The sequence below is a fragment of the Argentina anserina genome, chromosome 4 (assembly GCF_933775445.1).
Source record: "Argentina anserina chromosome 4, drPotAnse1.1, whole genome shotgun sequence".
Classification (NCBI taxonomy): domain Eukaryota; kingdom Viridiplantae; phylum Streptophyta; class Magnoliopsida; order Rosales; family Rosaceae; genus Argentina; species Argentina anserina.
Genome location: NC_065875.1, coordinates 10,348,264 through 10,371,165, shown reverse-complemented (window position 1 = coordinate 10,371,165; position 22,902 = coordinate 10,348,264). Strand labels below are relative to the sequence as shown.

At 37.1% G+C, this 22,902-nt stretch overlaps 2 protein-coding genes and 1 long non-coding RNA gene across 6 annotated transcripts; 2 read left to right on the top strand and 1 right to left on the bottom strand.

Annotated features, from left to right (window-relative positions):
- Positions 1-259: 259 nt before the first annotated feature.
- LOC126792791 (PTI1-like tyrosine-protein kinase 3) lies at positions 260-5,896 on the top strand. Of its 3 annotated transcripts, none has more exons than XM_050519268.1 (8): positions 260-395; positions 1,465-1,642; positions 2,600-2,853; positions 2,957-3,083; positions 3,173-3,446; positions 5,097-5,229; positions 5,326-5,412; positions 5,553-5,896. In XM_050519268.1, exons 2-8 carry the CDS (start codon positions 1,549-1,551, stop codon positions 5,670-5,672), a joined length of 1,089 nt encoding a protein of 362 aa, XP_050375225.1. In that variant the 5' UTR covers positions 260-395; positions 1,465-1,548; the 3' UTR covers positions 5,673-5,896. The 3 variants fall into 3 exon arrangements, with proteins under 3 accessions (XP_050375225.1, XP_050375224.1, XP_050375226.1); XM_050519267.1 differs by lacking the exon at positions 260-395 and adding an exon at positions 475-789; XM_050519269.1 differs by lacking the exon at positions 260-395 and adding an exon at positions 475-803.
- Positions 5,897-7,914: 2,018 nt separating this feature from the next.
- Positions 7,915-14,775, bottom strand: LOC126791234 (plant UBX domain-containing protein 11). 2 transcript variants are annotated; one of them, XM_050517655.1, is made up of 11 exons: positions 14,688-14,775; positions 14,144-14,260; positions 13,319-13,371; positions 13,137-13,218; positions 11,799-11,864; positions 11,643-11,710; positions 10,563-10,811; positions 9,808-10,453; positions 8,967-9,242; positions 8,245-8,463; positions 7,915-8,193 (listed from the first exon to the last, which is right to left on the bottom strand). In XM_050517655.1, the coding sequence occupies exons 2-10, from the start codon at positions 14,241-14,243 to the stop codon at positions 8,255-8,257; spliced, it is 1,749 nt and encodes a 582-aa protein (XP_050373612.1). In that variant the 5' UTR covers positions 14,244-14,260; positions 14,688-14,775; the 3' UTR covers positions 7,915-8,193; positions 8,245-8,254. The 2 variants fall into 2 exon arrangements, with proteins under 2 accessions (XP_050373612.1, XP_050373611.1); XM_050517654.1 differs by having other exon boundaries at positions 7,915-8,463.
- Positions 14,776-22,206: 7,431 nt separating this feature from the next.
- Positions 22,207-22,902, top strand: LOC126791902 (uncharacterized). The gene is made up of 3 exons (XR_007671881.1): positions 22,207-22,349; positions 22,471-22,529; positions 22,661-22,902. It is a non-coding gene; the product is annotated as an uncharacterized LOC126791902 (long non-coding RNA).

Here is a 22,902-nt window from a genome sequence, read left to right as displayed (position 1 = left end):
TTTTCCACCGCCCGAGCCAAATCTTGATGATAAAGTAAACAAGATACTATCATTGTATCACAGTTGTTGCATTTTGAAAAAAAAAAAAAAAGAATTCAAGAACAAAAATAAATAAAATATAAATAGACCATCTCATAAAATTCCAATTTAAAATAAGAAAATATTGGAGGAGAGAGAAAGTGATGGCATCATGAGTTTTACTAAAAATAAAAATATTTGGAAAAGAACAACTATGATATCTATCTGTCCAGCCTAGAACCCATTCCTAAAAAACCAACTAAAGCAACCAGCAGAGCCAACCAAACTCCCCTCTCTCAAATCCCACCTGTCAACTAATCTCACAAACCCTAAAACAGAGACAGACAAGAGAGAGACACACACACATACATTCACAGGTACCATTTTCCTTCTTATAGTTTTTTTTTTCTCTTTTATTGTTTTTTTCTTCTTTTTCTGTGTTTTAATTTTGGTTGCATTGCGTTGTTGTATTGTTCCTTATTGCCTGGAAATTCGGTTTGTGATCTGGGGCTGAATTTCATCCACCCTATTCGCTTTTTCTTCTTCTTCTTTAACCCTTGTTTCGTTTTCACATCAATTCCGAGGAAAGATTCCATCTTTCGATACTTCAATCTTTGGGGGTTTGCTTCTTCTTTGGTTAATCGAAGAATTGGGATCAATTTGTGCTTGGGTTTTTGCTTTTCTTCCTTTGGTTGATTGGTTTTGGTCAATTTTCTGCGTTCGAAATTCGTGTTTATGGAGGGCAGAGACTGTCGTAGCCGTGGTTTAGTGGTAAGAATCATTGGGTATGTTTCTATTGTTCTGATGATCTGTATGAGAGAGAGAGAGAGAGAGAGAGAGAGTGTGTGCCCACAATTGGAATTTATTACTTTTATTTATTTGTGTGCAAAAGAAATCGCATTTCGAATGCAATTGTGTTGTTTGATCATATGTTGTGCATATATTGTTCCATGATGAGAGCTTATGATACTCTAGGTCAGAGACCTTACTTTGTTTCATTATGTTATGTCGTTAATTAACAGTATTCAAAGTTATCGTTTCGGCCAGATTGTTTCACATTTACCCTTTGCAAGTGAATGCTAGATTGTTTTTTTTTGGGGGGGGGGGGGGGGGGGGGGGTAAAGATCCGTGGTGTTGTGATAGTATTCTCGAAAAATGTTTTGGATGTTTCGGAAAAGGTATCTTTTTGTGGACTATATACTTGCTGCATATTTAGAGTCAAAGGCATGAAGAGAGAAATCCAGTGTCTTACACACTGTATCTGGCAGTTCTAGTGAACTTTCTAATCTCTAGAGCCATACTTGAATCCAACTTGATTATCTGAATTGCATTCTAGTTTTTTTGTTTCACGGATTGTAATCCCTACTTGAGCACTTTGCCACTATGTCCAAATATTGCAATTTTTGTTTTGCTCATTTTTAACTAGTTCTCTCTGGCACAATGTAGTCACATGCCCCTCCCCCTGGTTACTTTGTAAGACTTGAGAACGCAAGCGTTGACGACGATTTATATTTGAGGAAGAAAGCCAGGATGCGCAGGTGGCTTTGTTGTTCTTGTCATGTGGAGGAGTCATATCCATCACATGAAAGTGAACACCTGAAAAGCCCAGGGAGTTATGGAGATGGTAATATTCTCTTACCTTCCCTTTTTTGTTTTAAATGGAGAAAGCAAAATCAGAAGGATCTGTGTAGGAGTTCCATAACTTTGTTAAAATCATGGTTATAGTACTATACTTTTATGTCATCTTTCAGTAATCATTATTTAAATATACTCTAGTTAGAGTTTAAATTCTTTTGATAAGCCAAATTCAATAATGACAACCAATGCCTGTCAGAATGAAAGTGGGTTCAGATTTCAATATAATGTTAGTACCCTGGTTACATCAGGCTAGCTGGCCACAATCCATTAACAGGTCACTTGATAGTTGTGCATGCATACGGTTTGACTGTGGACTCCAAATGACAAACTGTGTTGCTGACATTTCACTTTGAAGTTTTGAGCTTGAGGGGCCAGAAATAAATCAATCTGTGAATTAAATGAAACTTCTGAATATTGCTGATGTCAATAATTCATCTCGAATCCTGCTGCTGAAGTACAACACTTTGATACGAAAGTTTGGTTCAAATACTTTTTTATATTTATGTTTCAATGCATGTTCATTTCCAAATAATAATAATGTTTCAATGCATGTTTCTGTTATCTGCTATCATTGATTAGTGCTGCAGTTTTTGTTTCCCTTCTGAGATTAGATTTTTTTTATGAGCTGTTATATTTTTGGCCAGTGGTTTCTCTTTTTGTATGAGTTGTAACAAATGTGGTAGCTTTCTGTTGTCAGCCAGTGCCATTTATATATTTATATATATAATTCTATTTTTGTCTTGTTAACTTTATCTCTGTTTCCTTCTACAATAATTTTAATTCAGAACAAAGTAGGAAAAACATAGTGGTGGTGTCTTGTGTCTTTTAGAGGACAAGAGCTAAGAACTACCACTTTTTTTCTGAATTTTGGGCATTCTCAGCTTATATACTTCTTTATTTGTTTTGTTTGTACTTAAAATTGTGTTCACCTTTTCCATTTTAGGGAACCACAAGAGCTCTAAGGTTCCCACTCCTCTGAAGGCTGATGTACAGAAGGCTGCACCACCTATCGAAGTCCCTCCGTTGTCACTGGAGGAGCTGAAAGAGAAGACTGACAATTTTGGATCTAAGTCACTGATCGGTGAAGGGTCATACGGGAGAGTATATTATGCAAGCATGGAGGATGGTAAAGCTGTTGCCGTCAAGAAGCTTGACGTTGCATCTGAGCCTGAGTCAAATGTCGAGTTTCTGACCCAGGTCTGTTTGAGTCTCCTTCGACTTGAAGTATTATCTGAACCACAACTGAATATTGATTTGTTTTTTTAGTCAATCTGACTCATCGTTGTCATTTTTTTTCAAGGTTTCCATGGTTTCTAGACTGAGGCACGACAATCTTGTTGAGTTGCTTGGTTACTGTGTTGAAGGAAGTCTGCGGGTTCTTGCATATGAGTTTGCCACCATGGGTTCTCTGCATGATATATTGCATGGTCTGCAATCTTTTCCTATTAAATTTTGCGTCTAGGTTCACTTGATGTGAAAATTGTGTTCATTGACTTGAATCTGATTGCAATTATAGGTAGAAAGGGAGTTCAAGGAGCACAACCTGGTCCAACACTTGACTGGATGCAGCGTGTGAGAATTGCAGTTGATGCAGCGAGGGGTTTGGAATACTTGCATGAGAAGGTTCAACCTCCTATTATACATAGAGATATCAGATCTAGTAATGTACTTCTTTTTGAAGATTTCAAAGCCAAGATAGCAGATTTTAATCTTTCAAATCAAGCTCCTGATATGGCTGCTCGTCTTCATTCCACTCGAGTTTTGGGAACTTTTGGCTATCATGCTCCAGAGTAAGTTCTGGAACTTGCTTTCTATTTGTGTGAGGTTTACATATAGCTTATGGTAGTACGGTTTCTGCTGCTTCTGCTTGTTTGTTTAGTTCAGACCCTAGCTTCTGACAGGATATTTTTAGGTCAAAGTATATGACAGTATACATTGTAAGAGGCTGTGTTGGGCAGTATGTTCTACTTCTACTTCTTTAGACATGCGTCTAGGTTACCTTATGCCAGTGACATGCCTCAGATCTTCCTTTTGAATAATTTCCAATATTGTCACTTGGCTCCAACATCTTTCTAACCTAGCAGCTACCGGAATCTTAAGCAACTGCCGTCTCTTCTCTTTCTCTTTCTTTCTCTTCCACACTGTTAAGGTCCAGATGTTGCTCAATATCTCGTGGACCTACCATATTGGAGGTCAGCATCCTCTGCCAAGTTGTACTGCCGCACATTCATGATGTTTAAATCAGTTGCTCAAATGCACATTGAAATCTGTGTTTTGCTGTTTGTACTGTTTGGCAAAATAGTATTCATCTTGGAAATTTCGGAAAGTTGCAACTCAAATTGTTTGCACATTGCCATTGAAATATATTAAAACAGGAAACTTGGTGTGATTCCTTTCAAACAATCCTTGCTATTCACTTGTAGCCACCAGAAGAAATGGGTGGCCTTTAAAACAATTATTGCTACTGACTGGAAGAAATGGGTGGTGGTGGTTGGCAGCAGTCTTGGATATCTGGTTGTGTGTTGTATCTCTTTAAACCTTTTTCCACTTTCTGAGAAGCAATCGGATTACTGGGAAATTGCTATCTTGAGAACCTTGAGCTGAAAGGAAATTTTCTATTGATTTCATGGACCCTACATTTCCTGGTGGTCTATGGCTGGCATTCATGAAGGTCTATGATTATCCATGTTAAACTAGTGATGTCTAGTTTTTTTATTATTGAAAGTTCCTGTAGCTTTTTGGCCAAGTTGTTGTACATTAAATTTTCAGGGTTAGATAAGTTCAGACAGTGAGCCACTGTGGCTCTAAAAGGCAATTTGGTGGTAAAATGCATCTGATTTTTACAAGTCTTGGATGATTTATTGTTTGTTGGCCTATGACATTGATGCATATAAAGGTCATAGAATTTTATGGGTAAATGCATCCAGCTAATCGGGGAAGGAATAATTAGAACCTTTTGCATTTTTTTCCAGTACTAATGTGTTATTTTTATTGTTGCTTTTCTTAGGAAACTATATACTTTTACTATGAAAAAGGAACTTAAAAACTTAGTGGGCAGTCCCTCAAATTGTATACCCTCATCCCAACATAGACATTAATTCACTACTTATAAATGGTCAATAGGTAGACCAAATAAAGTATTTGAGTTGACAGGTTCTTCTCAATGACTTGTGTTGGTATACAGTTTCATTACACTTTGATGATTGTAGATGTAATATCTAGGACAACTCGTATTATATGTGGAGCATGCTGTTTAGTCAATTACTCACTATGCACCGTGAGCAACTGTTGTGAAATTTAGATGTTTCCATAAGCACCTCTAATGTAAATGCACTTCAGGGGACCACTTCCGCATGCCATTAACTTCATTTTCCTTTGTTATTAAGGATTGTAGGTATGATCTATTGTACATAATTTTAACTCATAAATTTGTTTTGCAGGTATGCAATGACTGGTCAATTGACACAGAAGAGTGATGTGTACAGTTTTGGAGTAGTTCTTCTAGAGCTTCTGACTGGGAGAAAACCTGTTGATCATACAATGCCACGTGGACAGCAGAGTCTTGTGACTTGGGTGAGTCTCTCTGCTTGCTTGCTTGCTTGGAGAAATATTAGGTTCTTTTCTGTTTTACGTTTCATTTGACCTGAATTACTCCCTCTTTTTGTAAAGGCTACTCCAAGATTGAGTGAAGATAAGGTTAAGCAATGTGTAGATCCTAAGCTGAAAGGAGAATATCCTCCCAAAGGAGTCGCAAAGGTTCTTTCTCTTGCACAATGACTGACATTCATGTGTTGGTTTTGACTTAACATTCACTTTTTATTAAAATGTGTACTTTATGTGTTGGTTTTGACTTAACATGGCAGCTGACAATGGTTCTCATTTTGTCGGTGATGCAGCTAGCAGCTGTGGCAGCTTTGTGTGTACAATATGAAGCTGAATTCCGGCCAAATATGAGCATTGTTGTTAAGGCTCTTCAACCGCTTCTAAAGCCACCTGCACCAGCTCCAGAGTCGTGAATCAAGTTTGGACTTTCTGCATCCTCGATACATTCTGGTTTCAATTACCTGCAGATATCATCATAAGCTTCAAAGATATATATTATTTTTTATTTTTCGTATATGAGATTGGATATGATATGTAGGGTTGGTTTATTGTCATTGCTGAGTTTGTTGCTGGAGCTGAATATTGGTCACAATTTTTCCAGTCATAAATTGATTTCTGGTGTTGGGTTTGGTGGATACGTTCTTCACTGGATGTAGATGTTTGCTTCATCTTGTGTGTTTCTAAATGAGGTTATCGATTACGTTATGAACTGTAAAACAGCACGAAATATAAAGCCCCAGTATTTGTTTTAGGGCGATTAAGATTGTGCATGTGCCCCAGCTGCATTGTTGAGTAGCTCTCTACTATATCACTATCATCCCTACAACAATCTCGCAAACCGGACAACTGAACTTGAGAAGTCCTTTACCAATTTCAAAATCATCATCATAACTAATATGTGCTACCCAAGCATCTTCTCTGAAGCGACATACTACAAAATACAGGCATCGATGTGTGAATTGTGAGGTTAGAAAGGTTCCAGTTTCTAAAGATCAGGCCGGACTCAGGGACATACAATATTAGGCCAAACAACTCGGCTTGAATGGTTGAAGCTGGTAGTCGGCAATGTTCTAAAAATCCCCGCCTAGGCGGCGCCTAGGCGCCCGGAGACCCTTGACCGTCTCAATTTTGATCCGATTAATCCCCGATTAATCCTCTAGGCGCTGGTTTTTAGCTGTCCGCCCGATTAACGCCTAGCGTTTTTTAGAACCTTGACTGGTACCACAATGGCAGGATACAAACAAACCCCCGAAAACCAGACATCTTGAACTCAAATTAGCTAAATGTGCAGCCACTTTACAATATCAACTACGGGAAACAAGTAGTTTACTAAATGTTTAGCCAAATTTGTTTGAGCCTTGCTAATCTAATATTACTGTCTACTGACGACTATTTATTTTTCATTTTTGGTATTCTTTCAAATGTGAAACCCCATAAACAAACAACCCCACCCGTTCAGCTGCTAAATCCATTTTGCGTATTTGTTACAGAAAGTAGCAAATTATGAATATCCAGTAAATCCAACTTGAGCGTCGGAGGGTCGATGTCCTGACTCCTGATCACCCTTATACATCTGTACGTTGTGTTGATGTTATCCTCGTCCGACTAAAGGGTGAATGTTGCACAGGGAGCATTACCAGACACAGCAAACTCTATCATCGAGCACGGCCAGCACGTACGAGGAAGCCCGGTGTTGATGATGATGTCAATTAACGAGAACTTCAGTGGCCTTGTTATAGCTAGTGATCGAATAGTGATGAGTTCAGAAAGATCGAGGATCTACGGAGGAAACTATTCCAGAGAGGACGTACATGCCCCCAAGTCCCCCAACTTTGCATGGCAATTCTGATTCCATTCTTTCAGTAGCTTACCATCAGTGTGCTCATCTTGTATATATGCTCGTGTTGTTCAATACAATTGCTTTTGGAAGTGATGCTTCTCAGACTCTCATATCGATCGGCTGTGGTCACCGGAATTTGTTAACGTTGCTGCAACATATATGTACGAGTTTCGATCTATTGTGTGGATAACCGGGCGAGGACTAAGCAGTAAAGTAGAACTCAAATGTTGATATGCCAGAATATATAGTTGTGGCGACATGTGCACCGTGCAAACTTTTGTTTAAATGGATCCTTGCCAAAGTGGTACGTAATTACGTAAAATGTTGTGATAGTCCTCAAGGAAGTTATATCAGCTGGCTGCTCAGAGCGATCATCACCTTCTGAGCCTCAAGTCTCCTCGAGTCCTTGACAATCTTGTGCCAATTGAAATTCGAGCTCTTCTTCTTTGCTTTCTTCGTGTGTCATGTCTGTTTCTGTTTACTTGTTCTAGCTCGGAGACGAAGATCCCAACTGAGCAGGCTGTGGAAGCAGCATTGGTACTCGAAGAGATTTGATGCCGATTAAGATCACCCATATGGCTCGTTATGCGATGAGCAGGCCAACACCCAACAATTGTCACCACTGTTATTGGTCATGGGTTTTACTGGTTTATTTGTGACGGCCTCATCATAAGCTTAGTACATATCTTTACCTTGATTAATTTGTTCAACCTAAAGATCAGTACAAAAGATGGTGCTAAACCCATTTATAGAGAATGAAAATACAGTATAAATCACCGTTGAAACCTGAATTATAGAGTTTGCACTGAAATTGGTGGAGATTAGGAAGAGACATTCAGAAAATGTCCTGGGAAGAATTTATTTTTGCAACCCGTTCTGTGCGAATAGAAAAGAATTCGATATTACAATATGGAAAAGAAAAGTGTTAATGCCATCAGAACTTTCCGCTATTATCTACTACTATTTCACCAAGAATATTTACTACAGCTCCACGAGACGTTTATCTTAAATCAGTACACTATTCAACTCATGGCATGGAGTAAGTAATTTGACTCATTCACAGCCAGAACTTGAAAGTTTGGAATCCATGTCAAATTAATTACAAGTCGACTAGTGACTAGACATAAGTATTGTATAACAAACAAGAATGCAATATTATTTGCTGTCGTCATTGCCACCATACTGTGTAGAATTACCATTCCAGAACTTGTTTCTATCACTGAATCGTTCATCATCTTCATCATGCTTCAGTGTGTGAATGTTACTCCCAAAACGAGATGCTGGTGGCCGTTTGCGAGTCCCTTCGGTTCTACCACTTTCAGACGTGCTTTGGGTTGAGTTATTTCCTAGTGTAGGATTTGGGCCTAATAACACAAGAAAATTGATAGTTTCAGTATATATACAAAATGCTACCAAAATAAAATTAAAAAATCAGTTTTCCTAGAGAGACATTCATTAAACAGAGAAGTTATTGACAGAAATTAGACAAATTTATTGACATTTAAGAAAAACTAGCAACCTACTCCGTAAAAGTCGGCAGAGCCTTATAAATTTATATTTATTTATTATTTTCCCATACACATTACAATTTGTGGAAACTTCGCCATTGGACACAACACTTTGGCTGAACTATATTTGCAATAAATAATCTTTTCTTACTCGTGTGGCTTTGGGCACCTACACTTCTGCAGACTCGACAGTCATCAGATATAAACTCCTAAAAGGAACAAATGGAAGACCTAACACGAATGCAAGAGGCCAAATACCATTTGATCAAGAGGTACAGTCTTCTCTTTGAGTTGTTTATATTGATAAACAAAAAAAAAATGTAAGAGATATTTAGGTTTTGCGGAAGAAGAATACTCACTATATTGCCGCATGTCATTTTGGGGTTGCTCTCCTGAACTTGATGGGCTAGCACTGCCACCTAGATAAGAAAGGGGATTTATGAAAGACAATACTCTCTTCACATAAGAAAAGTAGCTCCCGTTGCTTCCATCTGGGGTATTGACAGCATTTCTTGAAACTGCTTGGTCTGCGAGTGAAGATCTCCCTCTGAGGTAACCAGTCCCTTGCTGATGCGGAACCACTATCAATGCTTGTCTACCATACAGGTCCAACTCAGATAATGATTTACCTAGATCTAAATGAAAATACAAATCATTATGTCATTCATGATATTTAATACACAATTTTGAATCAACTATGAATTACAATAGTGCAATTGTTATGCCTATATTCTCAGTTCTCATTCATTTTTTCTTGTTCAATTTTTTATGTTTCAAGGAAAAAAATTGGCAATGAGAAGGATGGCACCTCAGCATATTATAGCATTGTAGCAAGAGAAACAACAAGAGCAAGAAATCTATTCTAGCATTTGACAATTCAGAACGAAAATTCTAACAATTGTCAATCGGGAAGGTACGACATAGACAATTACAGTTTGACCATGTAAGAAAGTACGTATCAGACAACAAAAGATATCCTACATTATTAAGAGAGAGAGAGAGGATACAATATAATAATCTAATTTGAACAAAAATGTATACATTTATAATTATGTCCATTGAACATGTGAAAATCAACACCAAATTTATTTTGCACTTGTATATATATAAGGACCACTCCGTTTCAAAGTTTCAAATAAATAATGAAAGTTATTTCTAAAGACATGAAAAAGTAGTTAAGATGTATCCAGCATGTCTTACCTTGCTCAGTGAATACCTTGCGAGGATAAGGGATGGCAAGGTCAAAACTACCAATACCACTTCCTTGGTGTTGATCAACATACTCCTTGACAATTCTCAAAGTGCTTGTCACAGAAAACATTTCTTGCAAACTGGTACCATCGGGTAATCGGATATTCAAATAAGTGTCACTTGATTTAATTACCTTCTTAATGTCTTCAGCTTCACCCTTGACAGCTTGCGCAGCTTCATTTTCTTCAATACTAGATGCTTCTGAAGCTCCTCCCATGACACCAGATTGTTTAACATTGATTTCTCTAGGGTATTGAGAATCACTTGATTTAGTTACCTTTGTGCAATGCTCTAATGCTAACGTCTCTTCATCTTCAGCTTCACTGGTCCCTACCTTCAAAGTTTCAGTTTCTACAACACCAGATGCTTGTGAACCTCCTATCAAGATGGATTGATCAACTGTCATCCCTCTGGAGCTTATACCGTCAGTAATGGAAGAAATATGATCACCTCCATTCTTGCTCTCATTTATGTCAACATCCTCCGATTCTTGGCCAGCTTCAGTGGAAGAGCTGCTGGACTGTTTTTCCCCAACTTCCTCATTAGCATAAACTGGTTTTGATGATGTCATGTCACTTATATCCTTGCTTTTACCCTATTGGTGTCAAATAAAAAAAGGAGCATCATGTAAAGTGCCATCACAATTACTACTTCTTGTTTGTCCCACACTTAATGATGCAGTAAAGTCAAGCTATAGTATATACCTCAAATTCGCATTCACGAACTTCACTTTTTTTTATCATGTTAGGGGCGACCTCCACAGCCCCTTGTAATTGACCATTTTCCGCTATTAAAGGCAATGTAACAACCGTACTTGAAGAACTCCCTTGATCAGAGAGAGAAGCTGCACTCAAGGAACTTCCACCAGTTGAGGCCGGAGTAGGAATCCCGGAAGCAGATGGTTCAGATTTCTTTGAAGCAAGAGCTGCACTCAGAACAGTTGCAGTTGTCTCCTACAGTTGATTATAGGATAGACTAGTCAATGAATCTGTTAAAATTAAACTGATTGAGAGAGATCTAGAACATAGAGACATGATACAGAGGGCCAGCAAATTATGCTGTCAGTTAAAATGGGCAGACTACTGTTTCCCACCTAGTGCACAATGAGCTATAATTCCAAAAGGATGTTAATTTGATATTGCAACCACTTAGCATATGCAGGTGGCAAACAGAATAATGAAGAAAAGAAACAAGAGAATTATTATTTCATATTACTGTCCATGTTGATAAGTTTAAATTAGAAAGAAGAATATTAAGATTACCCGAGCAATATGAGCAATTACATCAATATAAAATAGAATGTATACAACAGTTAATTTTCACAATGAATTACATGTAAAACAAGAAACAACCCCAATACATGGGCAAAAGTAAAAGCCAAAATCAATATTGATTTGATGAAAAAAAACACGTTTCTCAAAGTGAATATGACACTTCCTATGATGACCTATAAGTATGAACGGACCAAACCAAGCCCAGATCAGAATCTAAAGTCATCCAAGAAAATCCTAGAAATGTGACCATCTATCTTCTGTATAATACATCAGAATGTTCCATCAAGTAGCTGAAAACTACAGTAAACTAAAAAAGGTTTGGACTTTGGAGAAACAATGACATGGAGCAGAAAATATGGTAAAGATGGGTTACTATAGACAGAGGTCAAAATCAAAATCTGTTGCCGACGTATCAATGTATCTTAAAGTAAATTTGATACTTCAATATATGACTGACTGGAAAAATAAATAAATAAATAAATAAATAAATAAATAAATAAATATGAGTACCTGGATCTGTAGACTCAACCACACCTTCTCTAAACTGGAAGCCAGAACGTCAGCACTGACAAAACCCTCTAGAAAGGAAAAAATAATAATCTCAGCGTACTCTTATGTGTTGCACTAAGATTTTATTTTCATTTTTAAAGGACTCATAAATGATACCATTTTGCCAAAGTTGTACACCATTGAATCCAATAGCTGTTATACATGGTACTGATTTCTGTGGGTCTGTGTCAGATTGATGCAAGGATAGCATTGACTTTCAAATATTTAAAATAAGCTAAAACATTAACAGATTGTTGGTGTGCCAATGTCATGTCCAAAATGTTACAGTTGAACAGACAATATCACAAGGAAGCATAACATAACAAGTAACCATGAAACTAGTGACCACTCAATTTACCAAAAGAAAAATAGCATCTTTCATGGCTTATCCTCGTTCCTGCATTTCAGTAGGTTTTCTGTCGGGACAATAAGACCATAATGATAAGGGTCGATGGTTATATCCATAATAAAACATAGATTCAGGTATACTATTTAGAAAAAAAGGGGAAAAACTATAACATGTGATCCTGCATTAGTACATTAAAGATCAAAAACAGCACGTATCACAGATTACATGCATACAGAAACCATGAATTAGGTTGGCAAATAATTCCTTAAGTCAAAAACAAACAAAAATATTTCACAAAATAAAGTTTCCAAGGCAGATGACAAAAATAAAAAAAGTTTTCTTCGACTATAACTCTAGAAGATAAGGTCCTCAAGTAACAAAAGATAAAACCAGTTGATATTGGACTTTGTGGTTGTTTAAAACTCCCCGTAAGGATGGAGAGCATTACATATTGTATCTTTGGGATTACTAGGGCAGTCGGATTAAATGAGGAAGAATGCAGGTAATAAATGCAATTGCAAAAGGAAGCCGCAGTAGACCACTATGTAAGATATTTAAAATTTCTTACAACTTTCCAACTTAAGCATGACAATGAATAAGTAAACTTCTAATAAGGTACTCAGCGTGGTTGGACTGGTCGCCTATATGGAAGAAAAAAGGAGGGGGTTGCCAGCCAGTTGATATTTGGTTGATCAGAGTTTGGGCCGTAAATCGAAATTCAGTAATTCACCAGAAGGATTCATATAAATCACTGAATGAGACACTGAGATACTGCATGGCCATTCTATGTGCCCAAGGCTTGGTGACTGGAGACAGAATAAGGTACACAGTAGAAATATCATGCACACAATCCTCCCAAAATGAAAGAATCAAAGAAAATAAAAATAAAAATAAACAGTCAGAGTGACAGAGTGTAATGAAATCTGAGCAATTAGTTCATTTTAAAATTTTGAGATGATATTATGATAACTAATCTGCTCAACATGTATTATTCTTCTTTGAGTTCAGATATTTTTGTTAACAGCTAGGGACCAATAGCTAAGCAGGCTAACATCTGAACTCTAAGGGAATACATGTACACAGTGATTTTCTGTGTAAAAGGATACATATTGCAGAAAAGTTGGTAGCATCAGTGCTTTCTTCAAGCAGATGCAATAAGATGCAGTACTTTGATACAGAGTCTCCAACCTAAATGTTTAAGATTAAGTTAACATTAACAGAATTTTATTTTATTTAGATTACGTGATATATAACAGCGAGATAAAAGGAACGGAGAATAAAACCTTACCTTTACATCAGTCCATGTGGTATGTTCCAAACTACTAGACTCAGAATCTTGACCTGAAACAAGTGAACACATAATAAAAAATTTAAATAACCAAGATAATTATAATTCAAATCAATTAAAGTGAGTGCCTTGCTTTTTTGAAAAGTGTGTCAAAGTGAGCAAACTGCACATTAGAATTACGGGCGCATTTAAAATTGCTACTGTAAGCAGAAGTCCATCCGTTACATATCAGTTTGTTAGAAGCACATAAGAGTACTTTTAACTCGAGTTAATTTTCAAAGTTTCTATAAGGTGAAATGCTTCGCCAAAAAGTCCTCCTATGGTTGAGAAGGAACTTCCAAATCGTTGTGATAAGTAGCATGAGTGTAACTTAACATATTTGTTTTACAAAGGGAAAAGAAAGGAAATCAGACAATGTTAATCGGGCAATTACCTTTACTCACAAAGGTCTAAAAACTTGGAAACAAAATAATAGGTACTTCTAGGTGATTTCACTTCCCTAGTGAAGATCAAATTTCTCTTCATCCATAAATTTTAACATACTTCTTGGATCACATCACTCTTACAATAAAAAAAAAACATCAGTACATCATGTGCAAATCACAATCTGAACAAATAAACTATATACATTTATTTTGAATCAATCTCCAATCACTGGATAAAAAGTGACTTTAGTTATAATCGCCTGCATTAATGTACCGAGCAGACGGAAGACCTAATTTATTGACCCACAACCCCATTCCACAACAGAATTAAAAATAAATAAATAAATCCATGTTCCAACTACTCTAGGCAAAATGAACACAAATGAAGAAGCGCAGTAACCTGAAATGTAAACGACAAAAAGTTTCCTCTGCTTCTTTGCTTCAGTGATTGCTTCAGGTATAGAACCCTTGTATGCAAGAGAGCTCAGTGACTGTTCCATCTGTTTATCTGAATTTCCTAAACAAAGTCATTGAAAATACATCCATTAACCACATAAACATTTAAGTCACATTCTTATGATGGTTCAGAAACACAAGTAGCCAACAATATAGTATTCACTTGTGGATAAATTGGATTGTTGCATATTTCGAAAATAACGGCATAGTCTAGGTAAACACAGATTAACACCCAGTGATCCAAGCTAATCCAGCAGCAGTAATAATAATACCAATATTGAACGCAGATAAGATGACTCAAGAACCCTAATTGTGTCCCCGTTTGGCCGGAAATAGAGGAGGCAAAATTGATGAGAGAAACTCAACTAAATCATCAATCAAACGTGAAATTGCGGAGAGTTGAAGGGAAACAACATTGAAAGAAGGAAATTTGAAGTAATCTTACAAGACAATAATCGATTTAAACCCGAAATCGCGGAAGCGTGTACCTTTTGAGTAGGAACAAGATCAAAGCTCCGATACCGTCTTCACTTCCTTAAATTGGCTTCTTCTCCCTTTTGACCCTTCCGATTTTCACCTCAACTAAAATCAGTGCCATGACGTGCCTACCTTGACATAAATGCCCCTACAATATTTTTCTTTTGTTACAGAGGGCCCAACCTTTGATATAAGACTCTTTTTGTAAGTTACTGTATAAATAGATGCCAATATTGTATAAGAAAAAAATACGGGTTTTTTATATTTAAAAAATCCATTTTAATACTGACGTCGGAGGCACAAAAAATCTTGCTCCGACTTGGCGAAGAAGGAGGTTTCGGTGGGAGGGAAGGTGGTGAAGGATGACGTTGCTATTGATGTTGTTCTAAGTTGCTCCCTTGTGTTGTCGGCGTGGCCGTCAGAAGCTAAGTTTTGGTGGCGTATTTACTCATGGGTCCCAGAACAGTTTTATGGGTGCCCACGTCGGAAATTAGGTAATTTTTTTGACAAATTGTGACTATTCAACGTCATACTTCTTGTGTTTTTGATCTGGTACCATACCTCCGATCTACCAGTTACATTATCCGTCACACTTCCCATCACATTACCCTTTAGTGTGACTGATAGTATGACTAGTAGGTGTGACTAGTAGTGTGGCTGATAGTGTGATTATCATAGTTTACCTGTCACACTACTCATCACATTACTTGTCACAGCTACAAGTGTAATTTACATGTCACATTATCCGTCACATCTCTTGTCACAAAACATTGTTTGTGTGAATGGTGGTGTTCTGTACGACAACATTAATGTCGATATTTTGATCGCATGAGTTGATTTGAGAAGTTCAACATCGCATAACAAAAACAAAAGTTTGTTATTTCTAGTCATTCTTCTTTTTGTTTTTGCATATCTTCTTGTCATAACATAGTCACAAAAAGCAGTATGACAGGTAATGTGACAGGGAATATGACAGGTAGTATGACAAACAATGCATGTAACAGTTAGTGTGATATAGAGTGTGATAGGTAATGTGACAGTTAGTGTGACATGTTGAGATAAATGTCTAAGTAAGCGAAATCATGTTAAAATTCAAAGGATGTTGGTATGATTATGCTCAAAATGAAAAGAATAATTAGAATTAGGGAGGTTTAGTCTCTGATTTCGCCGGAATAGCTTGGAGCACCACTATGGACAGCAACAACCCCTTACGAAGGTTACTGATCCTTGTATGGTGGTCGGTTCGGAGTGTGTATGGTATCAAACGAAAGAGGAGAGTGAGATCTTTCCAACGGTACCAACCACGCTCAAATCAATCACCGGAGGACAAAATTATGGCCAAAATTAGAAGATGAAGGAAACAAATTTGCTAAAAAAGGGATGTGTATTCAATACATAGGGGGTGTGAATAACATTTCTCCACCTAGTTATTTAGAATATCTTATCTTAAACATGCAGTCCTTAAATATATAAAATAAGTTAAAATAAACAAAAAATCCAATATATATATGATGTCGCTCTCTCTCACATGAGAAACCCTATGGACACCGTCGACATCTTTTGACGGTGATGGATAAAAAAATTCACCACACGTTGGCAATAAATCTCATATTGGGAAGGGTGGGTCTGCCTTCCTTTCCTCACCATTCCCTCACGGCAACACAATTGGGTATATATTTAGCTCTTGGGATATCCATATTTCTTTTGTGGTTTACCCAATTGGATGCTTTGGCTTTTCCTCTTCAACGCTCATGGACGGAGGATGATATGGATATCAGATCCAGCGGGCCTTGAAGATCCAACGGAACCTCTTCAGCATAGCGGTGGCTTTTGGTAGATTGTGGACGACGAACCAGAGTTGGGTTGTCTCTCATGGTTGCCACTCAATAAAATCTAGTTGGTGAAAGTTTTCTATTGATCAACCTTCTTCAATCTTAGAAGATTGCGTGCGAAGATGCGAAGCCACCACCATTAAAGCTGCGGTGGAGGAGCTTTCTATTCCCCACGTCAAGGAGATGCATGTGGCCCCTTCCTCAATATTACCACGTCTAGGCTTTTTTGGGTTTGGGTTGTAGCTCTATGTTTGGTTGGGCCTCAATTTTTTTCAAATGGTTTTATCTAGTTAGATTAGGTCTTTATGATCGTGACGGGATTCTAGTTATGAATCAAGCCAAGCTGACACCTTAATTGTTCGTTACTCTTTATTCAAGGTTATAAGTGTGCCAAGTCTACTAAATCTGCACTATAAACGGTCTTCAAGGTGAATGTAGTTTTGGTTGTAATGGACTCGGGTGCGGCTAGATGCTTGATAGTCATAGGGAGTAATTCTTATTGATGGCACTTTTCAGATGTTTTATCTGTATACTGTCTACTGAGATATATAAAAACGGATTGAACTTTCGATTAACAAAACAACTTACAAATTTAATTTTTTTTTCTAAATTAAAAGGGAGGGAGGGAGTGTGATACCTAATGTGTTATTTTTCTCCCGCATCTTCTTCACATACTCAATGGAATAAAATTTACCAACCACCCAAACTTTATCCACCCATGCCCACCCTCCTAAATCTACGTCATGTGTCTTCTTATTCCTCTTATTTAATCATGTTTTAACCATAGTTATCAATATAAATTTATAACACTAATCATAATTAATTGTAATTTTTACTTGAACATAAAGATAAAGATAATTTTATTGTTATAAATTATTATCACTTAACCATAGTTAAATAAGAAGACATGTGTCGTAGATTTAGGAGGGTGGGCAAAGTTTGGGTGGTCGGCAAATTTGCTTCCATACTCAATTATGGTCACAACTGAATATCCAACAACCACCACAGTCAATGGTTACATGTGATAATTTGTTTTAATTATTAAAAAAATCAATGACTCAAGTTAGTATTTGCCAAAATGTGATGTTCACTACTATAGATGACTTTCTAGTTTGTATGAGTGTCTATCATATGACAACTTAACGGCATAATGTGTGCAAGTACATGTCGAATTTGTATATACATGCTCTAATATAAAATATATATATATATATATATTTATAGATAAATAAAATAATTATAGAAAGTATGGACATGTAATCTGGAAGGATCGACCAAACCAACAAAGGAAAAAAGACAAGGAAGGAAATAGGTTATAGGTAGGGGGGAGAAAAAAGAATTAAAAAAGAAAAGAGACAGGCAGGAAGGAGCGAAGAACCCTCTCTCTCTCTCTCTCTCTCTCTCTCTCTCTCTCTCTCTCTCTCTCTCTCTCTCTCTCTCTCTCTGAGTTTAATAGGAGTCGTTTATCTGAAATACTGGTAACGGGAGGAAGAAGATTTTAAGATTTATGAGATCGATGATGGTTTAGCACAATTTAAAATCTTAATTTTATTAATCCAGCTGCATGAAGGAGAGAACCCCATATATGGGGTATGCTGATCGAAGAAGCCTGGCATGGTCCATAATGTGGTTATCGAACAAATTATAGTAAAATTAACACAATAGTCATAGCAACACATAGTTAAGACTTTTGTATAAGTTTTTACTAGAATTAAATAAACATTCGAAGAGGACTCGAGGTACACTAAAATTGAAAATTGTTTCCACATATCAAGCTTACATGTGGAAGAAGCCTTCTAACATTTTACAGGTAACAGGCCCTCTGTGGAAGTCTTGAAGTGAAAATGTCAGGAATAGAGTCTGAATGGTTGTGAATTGAAATACTATGTTATATTCAAACCACAATTCAAAATAAGTAAACACGGGCATATGAGTGAGCCTAATTCGAGGTGTTACATTACCGCTTGGAGGAAGTTGGATAGTTGGCACTACGGAACGATCCCAATATAAAGCATATGTGGAAGGCATGGGGTAGATGTAATATTGACTAATTCGAGGTGTTACATTACCACTATCTTCCTATTTCGACAATAGCTGCTTTTAATTTTGCATATACAAGTTTATCAAACAAGTCAAATGCATGCTCTCATGGCATGATAATCATATCCTAAAGTATCTCATCCCCTTTGTATCTCTAATAAACTCCACGGACGTTAACACCTGCTGCACCTAGTTTTGAAGTAGAGGATGAAAATAGAGAGCGAGAAATTGTTCATGATTGAGTCGAGGAATGCTCAACTTGACTAATATAAGAAATCATCATGTTCTATCCAAGAGCCTTTATTTTCGAAAACTAAGAGAAAAATGTTTAGTTATACTCTCCATAATAATAATATATATATATATATATATATATAGTCATCTCCGCATTGTTTTAGTCCTCCACCCCAGTGCCAAGCTTGGGAATAACTAGAGAGTTATCCTCCAGCAACACATGCTCAAGATCTAGTAACCCACATGGAAAATCATTCTCCTATCGGTCAAGAACCCTATTCAGCATATCACAAGTTTGATATTGAAAGATTTCCTCCGAAATATAACCAAGAACCTTGTGTCAGTCGAGGAAGCTATAAAGGCGCCAGTGGACGCGTCCGTCAAAACAAAGAACGTAAGCACCAACGAATGACCCATTTACAAACTTCATCTGCCTCCCCCCCCCCCCCCCGGTTGCTTTACCTCTATTTTCCACACATCATCTCTACGGAAACCAAAGAGTAAATTCTAGGATTTGGAATTCATATTCTTGAGATAGATTTGGGGTTAGGGTTTGGAATTTGTCTAGAATCAGGACCTCTCATACTAAAAACCAGTATTGAATTTGGATTCATATGACCATCGATTTGCATCTGATGTCCCTTAAACCAAAACAAATACCAATACTAGACCTTTTGACAATGAAACTAAATCTAGGTTTCAACAGGGTTTAAACTCACCAGCTTAGATTTTCCATCTAGAATCAATACTGGTTGCATTGTATCCAGACCCTAAAAAACAAGCCAACATTATGTGCAATGCAAGTTCAATGTTTATGGGGGGTTTAGAGGCGAAAAGATAGTGAAAATAAATGTTTCATGTAATAATTTGGGGTATATTTGGTCTAGACTGTTTTTGAAAAACTATTATTTAGGTGGGTGCAAGTCGGTCAATCTACTTGCAAGTAAAACAAAAATGCTTTTATCATGAGTATTACATCAGTTTAAATATCATTTTATTATATACGTGCACAGTTTTTTTAATATATGTCAATGGAAGGATTCTTACCGTATGGAGAGATCAGTATGTACTTTATTATTGGTTTGAATATCTTTTTCCTCATACCGTCGACATACACCGATCTAAGCGTGGGTTTTATAATTGGATTGAAAATCAGATTCCCCAATTAGGTTTTTCATTCAACTAGAGTTGATGAGATCGATTAGAAAGAAAAAAAAAGTTGATGATCGAGCACGTTTATCATTTGAAGGAATTTTAACATAATTATTATTATTTTTGTTTGTTGCTGTAGTTTTATTTATATCTATTTATTAATACATAATCACATATACATATACATATACATATACATATGATTCATGTTTAAACATATGATTTATGTTATATGTTTAGATAGACATTCTTGCAACCACATACCGGCTCATATATATAAGCTCTGGGCTAGATGTGGGTGTCAAAAGAAAGGGAGCCTGCTAAGGTCTCATCCAGACCTCTACATCTTCATTTGCCATCAAGGTTTTCTTCGATCCTAAATTTACGAAAAACAATCTATATTCACATCCAGAGTTTCAGACATTATTAAGGATTTGAGATTCACGAAACACGTGATATGCATAACAAATAATACAACGTTTGGATGAGACTACAAATCAACGATATCATCCCCATTTGGGATTCTCTTGCCTCGAAAACTTACAACGTCTAGATGAGACTACGTACAAACAAATAATACATGTCTTATAGAAAAATTTAGACGTGGCAATTAAGCTTGCTAGCCCACTACCCGCACAAAACTCACCGGACAAAAACTCCCACGAGCCCGCCCATTTTTTGAAAGTGCCAAACTAAACCCGGCATAGGAAAGCACATCAAAATTTGTCATGCAAACCCGTTGAACACGTTAACCAAAATAAAACCTACTAATGGAATATAGAGAATTTTAAGTTTCTAAAACCAAACTCGAATTGTTGGACACACTTCTACAGTTCTTTTTCATCTTTTTCATTGCTAAGTAAGTAAGCATGAATGGTTCAATCTCATCTCCCACGACGTCCATTAGTTCAATCTCATCTCTATGAAGCAAAACATCAAGGTTCCATTGACAACCCCAAAATTCAAATCTGTATCTCTTGCCACTGAATTTTTAATTTTTTACTTAAATTGATCTGGCCATGTGGATTTTATTTTACAAGTGTGATTTGTTGAGTTTGACTGTGTTCTATTAATGGACAGAGTTAAGATTATTAGAATTTGGCAGAAGACTTGGATTCTAGTCCAAAAGCCAAGGCCAAGGCCAAAATTAAACCATTTTGGGGATGCCAAGCCGAGGGAAGTGTTGCTGGAGGAACATTGATCAATAGTTTGAGCATCGCATGATCGACATGTATGTTGTTGTTTATGTGCTTGTATATTTGCAACATTCCTTACATATATCTTGTCCAAGGATATTGATGTTGATTGGTGGTATGAGATGAAGAAGGATTAATGTGTAGTATATTAGTGGAAATGATATGATTTATGTGAACTGTAAACTGAACCCTTTATTGAAACTTGAATTGCTTTTCTAAATCTGGAAAAGTTTTCATGAAGTTGTTCCAAGCTTAGTGTATGAGAAATTTTGTAAATACAAATTTGACATATCATGTTGTTTAATTGTCAACAATAATATTTTTTTGTTCCCTTTCCTCAAATAGTCTTTCCAAACCTGCTTATATTTTTTTACTGAGTTTAGTTACTTAGTGTTGTATTACGGTTTGCAATAGGCTGGAGTTTGATTTATGAGCAAAGTTAGATTATTTTGAAAGGAACAGTTGGAGTTGGTTTCCTAGTCTAGAAATTTGATGAAGAAGCATGATGGTATGCACATTCTAGATTTTAGAAAAAGGGCATATGGATGAAGACTGAACTGAGAAAGTATTTGGATGAGGTAAGACTCGATAGTTTGGTAGACTTGGATGTACTTTCTTGGTGGAAGATGGAGCGACACCGATACCTGTAAAACCCGAGATTTTTAATCTCGATTACCGACACTTTAGGAGAAATTAATCGATATTTATGTTAAGTGTCGAAAACGTAGTTTAATACGTCGTTATTAGACTACATGTCGTCACGAACTTGGAAGTGTTCCCGGAATATTTTTCTGACGCCCAATTTTGTTTTAACGATTTTCTAAAGTGTTTTGTTTGAAAAGTAATTTTCTGTTGGATATTTGTTTTTGGAGCCCAGCCTTCTTCAACTTGACCTGAGCCCAAGCCCCGGGCCCAAGTTATCTTTCTTTTACCTCTCTTTTCTCTCTCTCTCTCTCTCTCATTTTCTCAGCACTTCAACAAAGGCGCAAAAGCCTCCACCGAGACCGCATCGCCATCTGCCTCTCTCAGCGTCACGCCGCCGTAGTCCGGCAAGGATTGCAACATGCATCCTCACCTCATGACCATCTCTTCATTCTCTTCCAAACCATGCCTCTCAATCCTCCATTCATCCTTGATTTTGGTGAGATCAAAATAGAGGCAGTGAGATGTCTTCAATGATTTTCCGGCAACTCGGGCGAGCTTCTTTGGTCACTCTCTGGTAAGCCAAAAGCTTTATCCTTGAAACCCAATCCGATTCTATCTCAAATTTGTTCAAATCAGAAACTAATTTGAAGTTCACTTTTCTGGGTTTGGCCACTGTGACGTCGTCGTCCTCCTAGCATCGATTTGGACCTCCGACGAGCTTCTCAGTCCAAGCTAGTCCTCCCAAACTCATGTGGTGAGCCCGATTTCTCTTCCAAGATTCTAATTTCGATTCTTCGATCATGTTGCATGAGTAAAGCTTAATGCCAATTCTCTTTTCCATACCTTGGTTCCCTTGCCGAAAACCCATCCTCAATGTCCCTACAGTTGATCTTGGACGAGAATGTAGAATTTCTGGGCAGTAGCATGCTTCCGAGAAGCCTTTGAAGGAGGTGTAGCTCTGCCGACTTCATTGATTTCAGTTCGTTGAGGTAGCAAGCGAACCTTTCAATTTCTTGTTCGCGTTTTGGTGTTTGTGTTGTTGATGAAGCTAAGTTTGTAATGCTTGTCGAGTTAGAAGAGATCGGAGGTGATTTTGTGGTCGGATTTATGATCGGAGAGATAAGGAT